Consider the following 16,277-nt stretch of genomic DNA (forward strand, 5'->3'; position numbering starts at 1 on the left):
TTAGTGAAACATGTAAAAGTTGACAGGCGAGGAAATCATTCCATGTGGCAAATCACAGCTTGCATGCTGAAGAAAGACTGAAATCCCCATCTCCTCTGAAGTCCTGGTAGGACCACAAAGTAGTGGAACTATAGGGATTCTTGCACAATACAGTGAAAGCAGGGAATCCCTGCAGGCAGAGAGGAGGAGCATCTTTTTCCATCTTCGCCTCTGCCCCCTACAGTAAAAAGCCCCCCGGTGCAATGCAGCGCAAGGAAATCTCTGTTCCTATTCAACTTCAACAGTCACCTTCCAGGGCATTGAGGCAGAGCAGGCAACACGAAATTGGCATGCAACATGAGAAAAAAGGGAGGAGTATAAATAGACATTTTTAACTTTCTGCAAATACAGGAGAACTTGGTCAAGAAGTAGCAAAGTGATCTACCAAAAAAACTGACAGAAGAACAAGTGGCAGAGTGGTTGTATTATCTTCACTACAGAAGAATGACTCCTCAGATTGGCCCTCAATTGCTTATTTACACAGCTGTGAAACAATTTCTTGTAGGCTTAATACATCGACACGCCCACTGTAGCAAGCGAGAAGTAGCGGAGACAGTGTTGCTAAATCTTAGCTTGAAGCAGGGCTTTTCGCTTAGACTTTCACTTAGTCTGTGTGCACACTTCCGATTTACACCCATCTGATTATTATTAATGAGGATATCATGACCAACAGGAATAATCCAACTCGTTAAGAAAACTGTCAGTTAATGGTATTGCAGACTTAAGAATAAGAAAGACATAACCAAAATTCAATCAATGTGGTGTCCTTTCACAATATATATATACCCTAACCCAATGTTTTATATTCCTGCCCAAAGTATAATAATGATAAACAGAATCAAGAATCAAGAAAGGAGGAGAGGAGCTAAATCAGAGCATTGTCAGTATTAAGTCATCCATATAAGACAACGCAGCACAAAAAATGTATATGAACATAGCTTCTGTTACAGAGGCTCTGATATGCCTGAGTAAAGATCAGTGCAAGACGCTGTGGCATTGATGGATGCCTCACGTCAAAGGGCGTATAAACAGCAGCAGAGCAGCGTTAGTTTCACTTGTTTTGTTTCAACCCAAGTGATGAGAGAGGCAGCAGCAGAGATGCAGCCCGTCACCAGGATGACCGCAGCCACCGCAGCAAAGGGAGGGAGGAAGGGAGAGCGGATGATGAGGAGCAGGGAGGTTTTGAGTATTCAGCACTGCCTAAAACCATAACTTATGTCCCATGCATAAAAACAGGGAGAGGGTAACAGAGACATCAGATGATGTAAGAGAAAGTTAGGGATTTTCTCTGTGTTCGGTGCTCTGGAAAAGCATGGCAGGTCAGACAGAAAGAGGAAGACGAGGATTGTTTGTAACATAATATGTGAGGCTGGATGGAGGCGGGGGAATTACTGTTGCAACCGTTACTGCAACTCCTCCAACTCTGACCCTCTTTGTCTTCCTTCATCCTGCATACTGACATCGTTAAAGCTGTTAGTTCTACTGCATCAGGTGAATTACAATGTGTGAATGTGTGCACCTGTTGCAACTGTGTGTGTGTGTGTGTGTGTGTGTGTGTGTGTGTGGATGTTTACGCTTGCCTTACTGCATCTGTTTGAAATGGCACTTCAGCACGCATGACTGTAATACTGCAGGGTGATTGAGCAAGTTTTCACCATATTGTTAAAATGAAGTGTGTGTGTGGGTGTGTGCATGGGTGTGTGTGAGTCCAGCTGTCTCAAAATTGGTAATGTTCTATTTTTAAGATGTTCTCTCTGAAAAACGTTTCCTCTTAATACACTGAAACACCTAAACTAAAACCATAGTAAAGTCCATCTATCAGCACCCAGAATGATTTAATTCATTTTTTAAAATCTATTTGTTATATCAAGAAAATCTCACATATTGACTTTATCAATTAATCATTATCAAGTTGTTTTTTGACTTTGTCATTGATCCATTCTAATTGAATCCATTAAGGATTTGGTTCCACAGTCACAACATATTTTCTACAATAGCTATTGTCTGCTGCACTAAATTGTATGTCCATCTGAGGCTTCTGCAGGACAACAATATCTATGCGGAGGCTTCTTTCCAAAGCACATCGCAGTATGATGAAGACCAGTTTTTATCATGTTTGACCCTGGTGAGAATTGAATCCATAATTCTGTCAGTGTTAGTGCTGAGCTCTACATATTCATCTGCACATAATTAGAACAATGGCATGGATGTTGTTAAAATAATGTATGTGCAGTACACAATCTAGACACAAAGTGGCAGTATCATTGTTTATGGATTCATTGATGCACCAATACTTGAGCTATAAAAGCTGCAGTTTAAGGGATGCGACAGACTGATTCAGAGCACCGTATGAAATACCTGTGGAGAGCTGCAGAACTGCTACACCGTGCTTTGCTCATTTAAACTGCTGACCTGTGTGTTCATCCCAGCCATGGGTCGAGTAGAGAGAGAGAGAGTGTGTGTGTGTGTGTGTGTGTGTGTGTGTGTGTGTGTGTGTGTGTGTCTGCATTTAAATGTTCAGAGGATTGAGTGCAATTCCCCCGTGAAGCTGGGAAACTCTAAATATGGTTGACTGAACAGATAACCATATGGGTCATGATTGCCAAATGCAGCCTACATGACTGACTGACACACACACACACACACACACACACACACACACACACATGCTTTGAGGCAGACACCCATATTAACATTTGACAGTTTAAAAAAGTATCACATAATAATGTACCAGTTTACATTTGTTTTTTTAATGTAAATATGTAACATTAACATTTTTAAAAGGGTGCCTTCAATCAAATAATCTTGTGAAATAATTGTGACCAAGATATGTACTGAGAGGGACATTTCACAGTTAAAAATAAAGTTGTTAGCGCTCTCTGGGGGACTATGTAATGGCAACAAACATATGCTTGCCATTTGTGTACTGCAGTTTCTTGTTACTTATCAGCTGACATGTATACCTATATACAGTATGTGTGATAAGGGGATTTCAGCCATGTGTCTGTGAGGCTCTGATAAAAGGAAGATGTGCTGGAGTGTCATAAATCTGGGTCTTATAGCTTTTTTGTGTAGAGGCCACACACTGATTTGTTAGCGCTCATTAAAAGGTGTGGCTTAGCAAAAAGTAATAGCAGGCTCATTCCTGCACACACCCCCATCACCCCTTCAACTGCTCAATCATCATCAACCAGCTCAACATTATGACTTTCCACAGATCCAAACAGAATGGCAGTGTTGTGAATACTGGCTGTGTGTGTGTGTGTGTGTGTGTGTGTGTGTGTGTGTGTGAGTGTGTGTAGACATGACTGTCATCATGCTCAATATAAAAAAAATGCTCATGTGAGCCTGAGGAGGGAAGAACACAATCTTCTCTAGAAGTCAAGGTGACCCCCTGCTGGTGACAGGAGTTGAGGATTATGTCAGCACACAGCACACGGATCCCTTTATTTCTCATCATACCCGCCATCAATTATAAATACCACTGCTGAGTTAAAAAGAGGGGATTTACTATTATCCCCCAGTAGCTGTCATACCTGTAATTTACTGATTTATCCACATGCACCACTCAATTCATATGATTGCCTTCCCCTGAGTCACATTTCACTTCTACCAATCCAGGTTAAATTTCTGCCTCCATCCTTTGTCTCCGTCTACTCTGCCTCACTCACTTTCTCACAGCCTATACCTCTCCAAATTTACTTTGCCACCCACCCTGACATCACTCCCTCATTTTCCATCTCTTCTTCAATTCACTTTCCCTCCCTCCCCTCTCCTCCCCTCCCTCCTTTGGCTAGCCTCATTCAGAATAAGGCTTTTGTGATTGGCCAGTATTTATATCAACTAGGTCCCAGTGCCACCTGGGACAATGGTCTCCAGTCAGATCCAGGTCACAGCAGGCAGAACCATTCTTCGGCTCTGCATGGATCAGTCCAGTCCAGTTTAGTCCAGTCCGGTCCAGTCCATTTGCCACACAAGCCAGCTTCACAGACAGACATAGCTACTGCACCGACTCACCCACCAGCATCACACACACAGGTAGGTAGACACACACACATACATACATACATCAGCAGGTGCTGCATCACTGCTCTCGTTTGCCTCTCTCACACAAACACACACACACACACTCTCACAGACACACACACACACACACACACACACACACACACACACACAGGTAGATAGTGGGAGATCTGGCTTGCTGCACTAACCTGCATCATGCACACAGGTGAATATTCAGGAGAAGCTCTGTTACAGTGATATCGGGTTTCACAGCAGATGACAGATCACTGGCAGTGATGCTGAAAGCCAGGTAAAGGTAAGTGGATGTAGCAGTAACCTGCATGTTTCATAGTAGTGTAAGGTACAACTAGATTACATGTGCAGTATATGATGCCAAAATGTCAATTACTGGCCATTATATAGAATGACACAGGTAAACAAAAAACAATAAAAGCAGTATTTGTTATGATAGATGGCATTATATTAGCCTCCATACTTGCTACTGTTCATTTAACACAATGGCACTACGTTAACAGGCTGAAGTAATCAGTGACCAAAATGTTAAGACTTACTGTAAGTAAATAAATAATGGGGCACAGATGTAGTTAACAATTGGCCCTCTAAATGTAGGCTAACTTGCCCCAGTGCTGGAACCAACCTAACCGTCAGTGTTTCACAGTTACTAGAGTAGTTTACACAGGATTACCGGGTGATAATCCATTTACAGTATTTAGAGACATGAGTCGCCATCTGTCTGTATTTATCACAGCGAGGGACCCGTCAGCACCGTCTGACTGCAGGCAAACAACACTTCTCCGGTAAGACGAAGCTACCATTGTAGTATACTGGCTAATTATTCCGTTTAGTTGGCTGCTGGTTGTCACTCAGGGCGACCAAACGTTGGTCACGACCTTTAAACTGCGCGCGCACTCCAGCCAGATTGGTGAGATTTGCTGCCTTCACGTGCAGTCGTAAACTCCTGTGGCACTCATTGTGGCACAGTTAGCATCAAGGCTAATGGCACACGTTTTATTTTTAGAACCCAGGGAACATAGGACTAACGTTATGGTGTACTGTACTGTGGAGAGAAGACAAAACACACCAGCCTTCAAACTGGAGGTTAAATTACGCTAATTAACTTAGCAAGTTGAATAAACAAAACGGAAACGTAACTTACTATGCCCCAAATATCAGCTTTGGTTCTTCCTTTAATGCCTAGACCTTAAGAACATTAAGAATTCACAGTGACTATTGTTAAATCACTGGTAAAAAAAAACCCAAAAAAAGCGAAAAAAAATATATTTACCACGTCCTTGCGCACTCTACGTTTATTTTCCGACAGCACGCGAATGCAGCGGTTGTCCCTAGGACTTCATTTCTCCTGCAAACGTTAATTGGAAATAGATGCGTAACAAAAACCCCTGGTGGCTACGTTTTTACGGTGCTGTCAATCGCTAAACTTTTAATTTCGCAGTGAGTGTGAGTACTAATTGTTGATTTTAATTCTAGCATTGATAACTGCAAGCCATGAGGAAGCTAACATACTTGATAGCTGAGTTTGTCTCTGTAGTAATTTGCATTAATGACCGGCTGGGTTGTGCCAATTCACCTCAATGACTGTTGTACTTTTTTTTCAAACCACCCTTCCAGGAGACTCTTGCTGTGGTGAATTAATAGAAGACTACCTGATGACAATGAAGTTTCCAGACCAAGAGCCTGCTTTTGTCACCTGCTGTAATCAAACCAATGCAGTAACCTCTTAAAACACCAGCTCTATTATCCAGCATATTTCTTGCCTTATTGCTACCATTCCACTGTACCAGCAAATCCTCAACTATTATCTACCTGCTCAACACTTGCCCAGCTGTGAAAAGCTTCTTCCTCTGCTCCTCCACAGTTTTTTCTCACTTCGCAGAACCTTCATTCCCAAATGATGCGGACGGACAGCAAAGGCAGAAGTGCCTCCCCTCACCGAATAACCTATAAGTCTGATTTCCACGCCATCAAATGTTCATTTGACACTGGGACCAGTCTACAACCAGGCACCAAAGCTGCTGCTGCTGCTGCTGCTGCTGCCCAGCGCTCTGCTGTGCACTCCAGCCTGTCAGATCCCATAATGTGCCACACCAGCACCGGTGCCAGCACAGGCAGCAGAGGGAGGGTCCACAGCACCAGGGGGACCAAGATCAGAGACAACATCTTCCTGCAAATGGACAGCCAGCAGCTGAAACAAGATGGTGGTCCAGTGCTGAGTTCTGGCTCCACACCCCTCCTTTCTCCCCATAATCCTAGCCTGCAGCCCCAAACTTCACCTTTCTCTGGATCCAGGCGTTCAGCCGTCAGCTCCTCGTCCGTTATGAGCACTGTGGCCAACATTACTACTCCAGAATCTTCTCTGCAAGATAAACCATCCAGATCAGAGGAGATAACGGATATTGACAGAGCTGCTCTGGCTCAGAAGTTCTCTGTAACCCGGCAGTTGTTTGAGACCAAGGTCATGGAAGTTGAAAGTAGTGGAGGGCAGGTTTTGAAAGGTATTGCTGGCAAGGAGAGCAAGGGGATGGCAGATGGGACAGGAGAAGAAGAAGAGGAGGAAGAGGGGAGAGGAGGAGTCAGCCAGGTGGAGGAAGAGGCAAGTGGGAAAACAGAAGAGGATAGCTTTGATAAAGACAAATCCATAAACCGACCCATCATAAGTATTTCCTCGGCAAAGCCTCCTGCGGAGGCCTCGATGACAAGGCACCCTAAATCTCCTGGATTCGATGGCCCCGGTGAACCATCCAACAAATCTCCCTCCTATCTTGACAAACATGCTTACACCACAGGATCACAAACGGAGAAAGCAAGGGCGGAGAGCGCAACTCTTGACCTCTGCTTGACCCCTGAGGAGCCTGTGAGGGCAGAACTAGTTGACGTAAAGAATGAGTCATCAGAAAGTGATGAGAATGAAGAAGAAAGGGAGCGGAGAGAGGCAAAAAACTGGCTTAAGGATGATTATATGAGCACTGTTGCAGGAGAATGTGTGCAGAACCTTGTGGATGAAGTTTTTGAAGAGCCCAGCATGGAAACAACATCAGGACTTTATATGCTGGAAAACAGAATAGAGCGAAGAGCAAGAGATGGTAGGCCAGAAGAACACCTGGAGGAGTTGTCAGCCTGCATGTCATGTAAAAGAGAGACTAAGGATGACGGGGAAGGTGGAAGAGACAAGTATCGGCAGGTGAATGAACAACAGGAGGGCAAAAGGGAGGGGCAGAGCACACAGTTCATTACACAGGCTGAGAAGTCAACAGAAAAGGGGGACTACAGGGAGAAAAAAGTGGAAGAAAGAGCTGGAAGGAAAGAGAGAGGCATGATGCAAGAGGAGGATATCGACAAGGAAGTTGTGCCGTACAGTGTGGGAAAGAGGAAAGGTGGAGAAGAAGAATGTAAACAAAGTCAAGACAAGAAAAGAACTGAAAAAGAAGGGAAAAGTGAGAGAGAAGACGAGGAGGTCAAGCGTGAGGAGTGCAGAGAGGGCAGTGATGGGAAAGATCAAGTAGGAGGAGGCAAAGGGGACCAGACAGGATCTGCAGTTTTCTGTGGAATTGAGAACAAGGCTTTTGTGGATGAGCAGGAATCCCAGTGTCATCCAGAGCATTCAACATCACCCAGTCAGGAAGGGGAAAACTCTCTACATGCATTGGAATATGAGGAAATTCCCGGTGTGCCTGAACTGGCCGATCAGGAGGATGAGGAAGAGGCCGAAGTTGCAAAGAGGAAGGTTAGGTTCTCCTCGGCACCAATCAAGGTAAGGAAACCTTTCAAGAAAAATAATACAAATTCAGGCTTTCATGATTCGCTTTGTTCACAGCTGCAGGGTTACTTTTCCGGGGCTCTTTATTGTAGATTTGTGTGACTGTCGGTTCCGGCTGGTGTTTGAATGCATGTAAGAGAAATGTTAGCCCAAAGCAATGTTTCCAATCCATTAGAGGAGGAGGAAAGGCAAGATCCCACATGCTTCACTCTGTCAGCACTCCTTCATATGAAAACACAGAAAACATTCCTGTTTCTGTGTGGTGTGTATGGCATTAAACTGGCTCAATTCCTAACAAACTACAATAGTAGCGGTCAGTGTAGTATCAGTAATAAACACATGGACGTTGTGTGTGTACATTGAGGTTTTTTGCTATCCTATAATTATTTTTGCACAGTTTGCTCAAGTCTCTGCACTCTCGCTCTCTCTCTGACTCTCACACTCTGACATATTTTCCATTTTCCAACATAAACAGTGTCTTGTTGTGTCAATAGCTTTTTACAGTCTGCTCCATGGTGAACACATGTCCCAGCTATCAATGCATAAAACATTGTTTTCAGTAGGCCTAGATTTGACATCAGCGTTGACACAAGCAGTGACTTGAATCGTTGTTGTTGTTGAATGCTGTCTTTCAGGTGTTCTGCACTTATTCTAACGCAGAGTACGACAGACACAATGAGGATATTGACCCAGTGTCCGCCTCGGCTGAGTTTGAGCTGGAGAAGAGAGTGGACAGGATGGATGTCTTTCCAGTGGAGATAGAAAAGGGTGTGTATCCGTATCAGAACCCAGAAACAAAAGAAATCCTGTATCATCAAGGCTGACATAAAATAGGTTAAAAAAATGTCAAGATGTTATCACCTTCCACTCTTATTTGAAGTACCAGGTTTCTCCTGAGAGGTGTTTTCATTACATACCTTTCGCTTCTTTACGGTGCAACAGGCTTTCCTTGGCTAATGTTGTTTATCTTTTCCCTCTAGGAGACGAGGGTCTGGGCATCAGTATCATAGGAATGGGTGTAGGAGCTGACCAGGGACTGGAGAAACTGGGGATCTTCGTCAAGACGGTCACTGAAGGAGGAGCAACACAGAAAGATGGAAGGTACATTTCAACATCAGTCTCTTGTTTACCGGGGGCTCAGTGTGGCTCTAATAACGTGACATTTTCTTTGGTCTGTATGTGTGTGTGCGTTAGGATTCAGGTGAATGACCAGATAGTGGATGTGGATGGGGTGAGTCTGGTTGGAGTCTCCCAGCTGTTTGCAGCCACAGTCCTCAAGAATACATCAGGCCTCGTCAAGTAGGTTAACATGTTTCAGTGCAATGTTGGTGTGTCTCTTGTACCGTTGCATCTTTCCCACTATTTGTACACATAGCTGCTTCTTTGGGAGAGCGGTGGCCTGTAAAGTCCTTCCCATTAGGGATTTGGAGGCTAGGTATTACAATGCATTTTTGGCCTGGTATTTGATCTGTCAGTTTAAAAATCTGATCAGTGACAGAGTCAGACTTCCAAATGTTTGTTACAGAATTGAAGTTATTTAAAGATGAAACAGTGGTAGCAAGATAAATATAATTTGTCTCCCGGAGATGTTGTTTTTAAAGGACCATACTAGTCCTTCAACAAACAACAACATCCAGCCTTTCAACTACACATGATTTATTCTTGACATCACTGCAAGCCATACTCCTAAGCATATCAACGTGTTGTCATAGTACCTTTCAGATACTGATAACAAGTCATGCTTGCAACTGCATTACAACATACTACAACAGCACGTTAGACCTTTTTCCGTCAAGTCACAGTTGGAATATCACAGGTGTAAACAATAAAATGAATGATGGCTGAATTCCATTTAGCTGCTTCAACTTCAGGGACCTGGCACAGTGCATGCCGGCTCATGGTCACAACTCTCTACACCAGCGTAAATGTTATTAGTAACACCTGTGCTTTACCTACTATGACAAGTCAAAATCCGCTGGAAACACAATACTGAAAACACAATACCCTCTGTGCGGCTGCAGGTTTTTGATTGGCCGAGAGAAGGAGGGGGTGGAGAGCGAGGTGGCACGTCTGATCAATGAAAGCCTGGAAATGGATAAAACATCCAGAAAGGTGTGTGTCCTGAAAGAGGAGCAGAGTTTCAGTGGTGTTAACAATTCCACATGTTTTGATTGTACTGTTTCCTGCGTGTGTTTTTCATATATATGAAGAGGCGAAGAGCAGGCGGAGACGAGGATGACGATGGTAGCATGTCAGAGAGGGGCTCGGTGGACGAGGAAGAGGAAGAAGATGAAGAGGAGGATGTGTCTGTTCTTTCAAGTCTGGACAACTATCAGCTCTGCCTCAAATACCAGCAGGTACTTTACACTTAATATCCATAAACCAAGTGCATTCACCAAACCTCCTGTTGGATATCAGTACTAAATTAAAACTAAGAGAGATGTTTTCAATTTAAGACAAGGCAATTATATTTACATTCATTTACCTTAGTGTTATATCAAAATAATAGATAGTTGTTGGTACAGTCTCTTGCTTGTAATGTAAAACTAGTAAAAGTGTATCTTCTTAAATATAAATTGTAATGTACCCAAACGGATCCATGTGTATTTGTTTTTGCACCATTTTTGCCTTTTTATAGCTTCAGTCAAAACTACGAAGCAGAGCAGCTCAACTTCACCACACTAGAGAAAAGGTAGGTCACTCAGCTGAGATTGATACACACACACACACACACACACACACACACACACACACACACACACACACACACACACACAGAAGCCAATAACTGTACTCACTTTAATACACTACCTTTGCACCCATATTTGGAACAGTCTGACCCATTTAACTGTGTATGAGATGGCTGGGTGTAGAGTTACTAGGACACGGGCCGCGTTCCAACACTTTTCCACGTCAGCCCTGCTTTTCTGCCTTTGCCTTGAAGTAATCACCGCTGCGACATAACTGGGTTGGCCAAAAGCCTTTTCAGTAGAAAATCAGGCTTTCTTCTATCCAACTGTGTTAGATCAGTGGGTACTTTAATTTGTTGTATCAAAACTCTTCAAGTAAGAGGATTGAAGGAGTATACAGTTTCTCCAGCTCTAAGAATAGTTTTTGACATGTGTGACGTAACAACAGAAGGGCTTTTTTTTTCTCTTTCTCCTTGTGCATATGACATTGCATCCATAAGAACATACATAATCTATTCTTTCACTGTACATCTGCCAAGTTAAAGGCATGGGAGGAGCAGCAGGCCTGTTGGGAGAGCCAGAAGGCTGAGTTGGAGCAAAGAGCGGAGGACGCAGAGGAGAAAGCTGACAAACTAGAGAAGTAGGACGCTATACACTTGTTTTTTTATAGTATATATCGTAGATGTGTGTTTTGCCCTGGCAGACATGATAGATAATAAATGATAAATGTGGTATAGTATATACAAATCGAGCTTAAAGACAAAGTGGGAGCCTAAAGCCTGCACAAGGATAATCATGTTAAACTTTATGAAGATGATAATGATGGTGAAGAGGGTGTTTACGCCCCTCACTCTATTTATCAGGTATTGGCAAGAGGCCCAGACACTGTGCAGGGTTGTGAGCCAGCGACTGGCTGATGCCCAGAACCAATCAGAAAGCTTGGAGACCAAATACAGCAAGGCCAAGAAACTGGTCAGAGAATACCAGAGCAGGTATTTATCTAATCCATCCAATACAGTTATTTCTCTAACAATGTGGAATATTACTCCTGAATTACTGGGAGTGTCTTTTCCCCTCTTAGATTTGGAATTAAACTTTTCAAATGGTGTTTTTTTTTCCAGAGAGGAGGAGAGAGAGAACAGAGAAGCAGATCTGAGGAGAGAAATGGAGGAGAGGGATAAGCTGCACAGAGAGATAGTTGAAAGACTGCAAATCCAGGTGAGAGGAGACTTTTCAATCCTGTATGGATTTATTTTACTGAGCTGGCCGTTTCTCTGTAGTCATTGTTTCACGCCGTTTATCACAGATGGCACAGCTGGAGAGGAAAGAGCCAAAGCAGAAGAACCACTCTGTGGACTCCTCAGTCACAGGTAAGCGGCTAAATTACTGTGACTGTGGAGTGTACTGTTTATGTCTCTATGACTTTGTGTAGCTGGTGGCAAGTTCAAAAGTTCAAAAAAAAAAGTTTTGACAGATATATCTTATGGATTCAGAGCAGGAAGAATTCAAAGCTTTTTGTGTTGTTTTAAACAATGAAAATCTGACTTTTTTTTTTCAAACTTCTTGAATGAAAATGAGCTTTTTGACTGAGCAAAAGGAGTTGTGTCTGTGTCTCAGGTCCAGACTGGTATATTCCAGTCCCTGACACAGGACGTCTAGACTCCAGCGCTCACATAGCCAGAGCTCAGCTGGCCCAGAAATCCAAGCGCCACCCACCCTCTCGAGACAAACTCAGAGAGAGCTTTAGAAAACAGGTAAGAGACGGAGCTGTAAGATGTGACAGACTGACACTAAATTTACTTTATCTGACTGTGAAACTTACACACACACACACACACATGTTCTGTTGCTTTTAGGAAGATGAAGTGCAGAAACACCAGGAGAGCAAATCACTGTCTGCCCCCACGGTGGTACAAAGGAGCAGCAGAAGTGATCTGTCCAGTACCTCGTCTGTCTCAGCCCTCAGTCCTCAGCCTCCCACCGGCTCCGTCTTCACCCCGCCCATCTACATCACTGACACTGTCACTCCCTCATCATGCAAATCCTCCACATCCAGAAAGTCCAAAAGGAAATTTCCTGACTTCAGGTGCAGGGTCTCTGTCTCTTTCTTTTGTCTTAGATTTGGGATCATAATCTCAAAGTATTTCTCTTTTATTCCCTGGTTTAAAAGCCTTAGTAGACCACAGATTCTCTTTCAGCCATAACAGATCTCTGGTTATTTGCCACAGTGGTTGGCTGAGTAGAGACACTGACGGGCCATTTTGCTGGTGGTATATTTAATAACTTTAAGTTTTCTTTTTCAGTGACCTTCGCAAGTCTCTCACCAAAAGGAGGAGTGAGAAACACCGCAAAAGATCCATGAACAACAGGTGTGATGTTACATGTACACAAAAACAAAACAAAGTATAATGGGTTTATATCTTGTTCAAAATTAAACTAATTTTGAAACAGATTTTTAACGATACACCTTGACGTTGCAGTAACCTGTTTGTGTTTCCTCTACTAAAGACAAAGCATTGATGTCATGCTGCTACTCACCTTTACATCCCTCCACACAACCAGAAAGCCCAAAAAATAGATGGCAATATGGAAAATAGCAGACAGTCATGCTTGCGTGTCACGCTATGTCGATGGTCTGATTTTAAAAACTCCCCAGTGTACAAATAGATCAGAAAAAAACAAAAATAAGACATATCTTGTCAGGTCCTCTTGAATACATTTGTGTAAAGGAAGCTGATGAAACAGGCACTGAATAACATTTTCTTGAAATGTCAGAAGTGCATGTGTAACATTTTAATTGAAATATACAACTATTGTTCTCTAGTAGGGGGTCGTGTGGTGACCTGGTGGATGAGCCTGCAGGAGTTTCTCCATCGGGCTCAGTCACCTCCATGCCTTCCTGCCTGCCCTTTCCCTGGTTTGGAGAGCGAGGGAGAGAAAAAGAAGCGGAGGCTGAGAGAGGCAGGGAGAGGCTTCGGTCTGTGTCCAGCAGCAGCTTACCGTACCTGACCACCACGGGTAGACGAGATCAGGTAAGAAAAGATGTGCGCATGGCCCCATAGAAGCTTAAACTTGGAGTAACAAGGATGTAAACTGGGCTTCTCTGCATGCCGTCCTCCTCCTCTGTCTGAACTTTCTTTTTAAAATAAACTCACATGCACACAGATGTGAAGCACAGTATGTAGGCAGCCTGGGTCTTTTTCTCTTGGTTGCAGAGTATTGGCTCTCCAGTGCGCAGCTCCAGCATGGTGGGTCATGTCTCTGATCTCTCCCTGTCTGGACACTCTCACACTTTCACCTTTTCCTCCACTGAGGTGAGTCTGTTCTTCCCTTCCTCTTCTTTCCCTTTTCTCTTACTTCTTTCCCCATAGAGCACTCTTTGTCCAATCTTTTTTTTCCCCAAGCTTACTCTCTCCTTTAATTACAGTTTACTCTCATTTCTTTCCTTCTCGCCTCCCCTGTCTCTGTCGGCGTCTTGTCTCTGGCGTCCTGTCAGACGTTGGACGATGACCCAGTTCCCACCAATAACAACAACCAGTGGCAAAGTCGACCCGTCTTGGAGTGGAGCAACCAGCAGGTGTGTTTGTGGTTAATCGCCGTGAACATGGACCGGTACGCGTCTGAGTTCGCTGCCAGAGGTGTGGATGGGACACAGCTGCTCAACATGGACAGTGAGAAACTCAAGGTGAGTGGTTAAGATGATGTTGAGGGAAACAAAACCATTTAGCAAATGTGGTCGGCACTGATTCTGTGCTTGTGTACATACATTTTGTCACATTAAATGAACCATTCAGGAAAACTGTAATTCTAATATACGCAACATTGTTTTGTTGGCTTGTTTTTGTAGTTCAAATATCCAGAACCTCAAGACCTAATTAACTAATTAGCTGTTTAAGTTACTGGGCTGCAGTAGTCCTAATATCAAATAGTCAATGTGATTACACTGTGATCGAAAGTTTTATGTTAACCTCTTTTTTTTTTTTAAACCCACATAACACACTCCTAGGGGTCATCTGCCATTTTTCATATACGCTGATAAATTAACTTTTCCTGCCATAACCGGACTGACTAACTCTCCGGTCATATTCAGTATTTCAAGTAAACTTTATTAATTTATTTTGTCTTGTTTGAGCCACTACATGTGTGTATATACATCTTTAGGTATCTATTTGTAACTTTTTATTTCTCATAGGTAGTCAAATTACTGTATTTCAAATCTGAATTGAAGCTCTCAATGATACCTATTATCTGTTTTGAAAATTCCATAAATAAAGTTGGGAAGTAACTGCTGTAAAATATAGACTATAACACTAACTGACTAACCTCTATAAATATTTAAGATATTAAAACATCTGCTCCTTTTTTAAGATAAGGATATAACATAAACAAAAGGACCCCTTACATTTAACAGTTAATACGCTTTGTCCCTCTGGTGGATAAAGTATGTAATCAGTCTACACACATTATGTGGCGATACTGTTTAATCTGTGATAAGATAATATAGGCCATGCTGATACACCGGAAATACCACCAGTGATAACTACCTTATAGTGAGACTGCCTCTGCTCTTTTTTTTGGGCTTAAACCACTTTTGTTGCCAAGTGTGACTATAATTAATCTAGTGCAATTTGAAATCTGGTTTTGTTGGCGGGTCATTTACCTGAACCTGTACAGAATCCATGTATCTTCTGTTTACATTTACATGTCTTTCCTCTTTGTCTCTCTCTTTTCTGTCGTCAGGCTCTGGGGGTGTGCAGCCATAGTGACCGGTCTGCCCTCAAGAAGAAGCTGAAGGAGATGAAGAAAAGCGAGGAAAGGGGACAGAGGAAAGCAGAGAACAGGGAGAAAGAGAAGAATGTGGTTTTGGGTAGGGAGATGGAAGAAAAAGAGAAAGCGAGGATGATGATGGATGAGAAGTCTGTTAAAGACGCCAGACGCAGTGGCAAAACTGTAAGAACTGAGTCCCTCTTATAAAGGTGACGTCGGCATTACACCCACCAGCATGAGGGTGTGTGGCAGTCTAACACACAAAAACACACTTGAACTAATTACTGTTTAGTTAATAGAAACCGTTAGATCTACCCCACATGTCCTCTATTGTTCACATCTTAATAGTCCTCATTTAGGATACAGAACACTGGTTGGTTTTAACTGAGAGAAAGATCTTTGGACCAGAGCAGAGGTCGACTCCAGCACCTAAGTTCATACTCAGCAAATGTGCGTCTCTCTGTGTATGTCAGGTGTGAAGTGTGTGACAATTTGCTACTGTTTTACAGTAATGTTTGTTTTCTTTTGTTTTTTAATCATGAACCTTAAACTATCCTTAGAATGATTTTAATATTTAAGGATGTGCTGATTTAGGCACTCAGGTATTTGCTGTAAATGCTTTTTTAATGTATTAATAAATAATGCTTTAAACTTCTTCCTGGTGCCTTTTAAACTGAATTCATTTGGCCTTGAATGATCTCACACACAGAACACTTGGATATGACAATGTTTTAATTAATTCTTTTTTTTTTTTATTATTCAAGAAACTCTTTGTTCGCTCTCACTCACTATTTTACAGCCAGTGAAATAAAAGGTGAATTCTGCAGAGGCTTGGTAGTATATTTACAAACCTCAGTGCTCGGTGGGTAAGTTGCTGTTCCACAACGTACAACCTGAGGCACCATGAGCATGAAAAATGCTGATTGGTCAACAGTTAAGGCAGATGCACAGAAGAAATGATAAAAAAAAATGCACTTTTA

General features: G+C 42.7%; 1 protein-coding gene across 1 annotated transcript; it reads left to right on the forward strand.

Annotated features, from left to right (window-relative positions):
* Positions 1–5,974: 5,974 nt before the first annotated feature.
* LOC139296774 (neurabin-1-like) lies at positions 5,975–15,809 on the forward strand. The gene is made up of 19 exons (XM_070919287.1): positions 5,975–7,166; positions 7,251–7,834; positions 8,476–8,608; positions 8,821–8,941; positions 9,035–9,139; positions 9,862–9,952; positions 10,051–10,197; positions 10,479–10,532; positions 11,070–11,170; positions 11,394–11,522; positions 11,652–11,748; positions 11,837–11,900; positions 12,154–12,284; positions 12,387–12,616; positions 12,834–12,899; positions 13,358–13,562; positions 13,746–13,844; positions 14,027–14,215; positions 15,271–15,809. Exons 1-19 carry the CDS (start codon positions 5,975–5,977, stop codon positions 15,502–15,504), a joined length of 3,972 nt encoding a protein of 1,323 aa, XP_070775388.1. The 3' UTR covers positions 15,505–15,809.
* Positions 15,810–16,277: the final 468 nt, after the last annotated feature.

The sequence above is a fragment of the Enoplosus armatus genome, chromosome 14 (genome assembly GCF_043641665.1).
Source record: "Enoplosus armatus isolate fEnoArm2 chromosome 14, fEnoArm2.hap1, whole genome shotgun sequence".
Taxonomy (NCBI): Eukaryota; Metazoa; Chordata; class Actinopteri; order Centrarchiformes; family Enoplosidae; genus Enoplosus; species Enoplosus armatus.

What these genes read in the sequence shown, in the direction of transcription:
- LOC139296774 (XM_070919287.1), top strand. Translation starts at nt 5,975, where the DNA reads ATGATGCGGACGGACAGCAAAGGCAGAAGTGCCTCCCCTCACCGAATA. An exon ending in AATACATCAGGCCTCGTCAA is followed by an intron (nt 9,140 to 9,861) that starts GTAGGTTAACAT and finishes GTGCGGCTGCAG; the next exon opens with GTTTTTGATTGGCCGAGAGA. An exon ending in TCTGCCTCAAATACCAGCAG is followed by an intron (nt 10,198 to 10,478) that starts GTACTTTACACT and finishes GCCTTTTTATAG; the next exon opens with CTTCAGTCAAAACTACGAAG.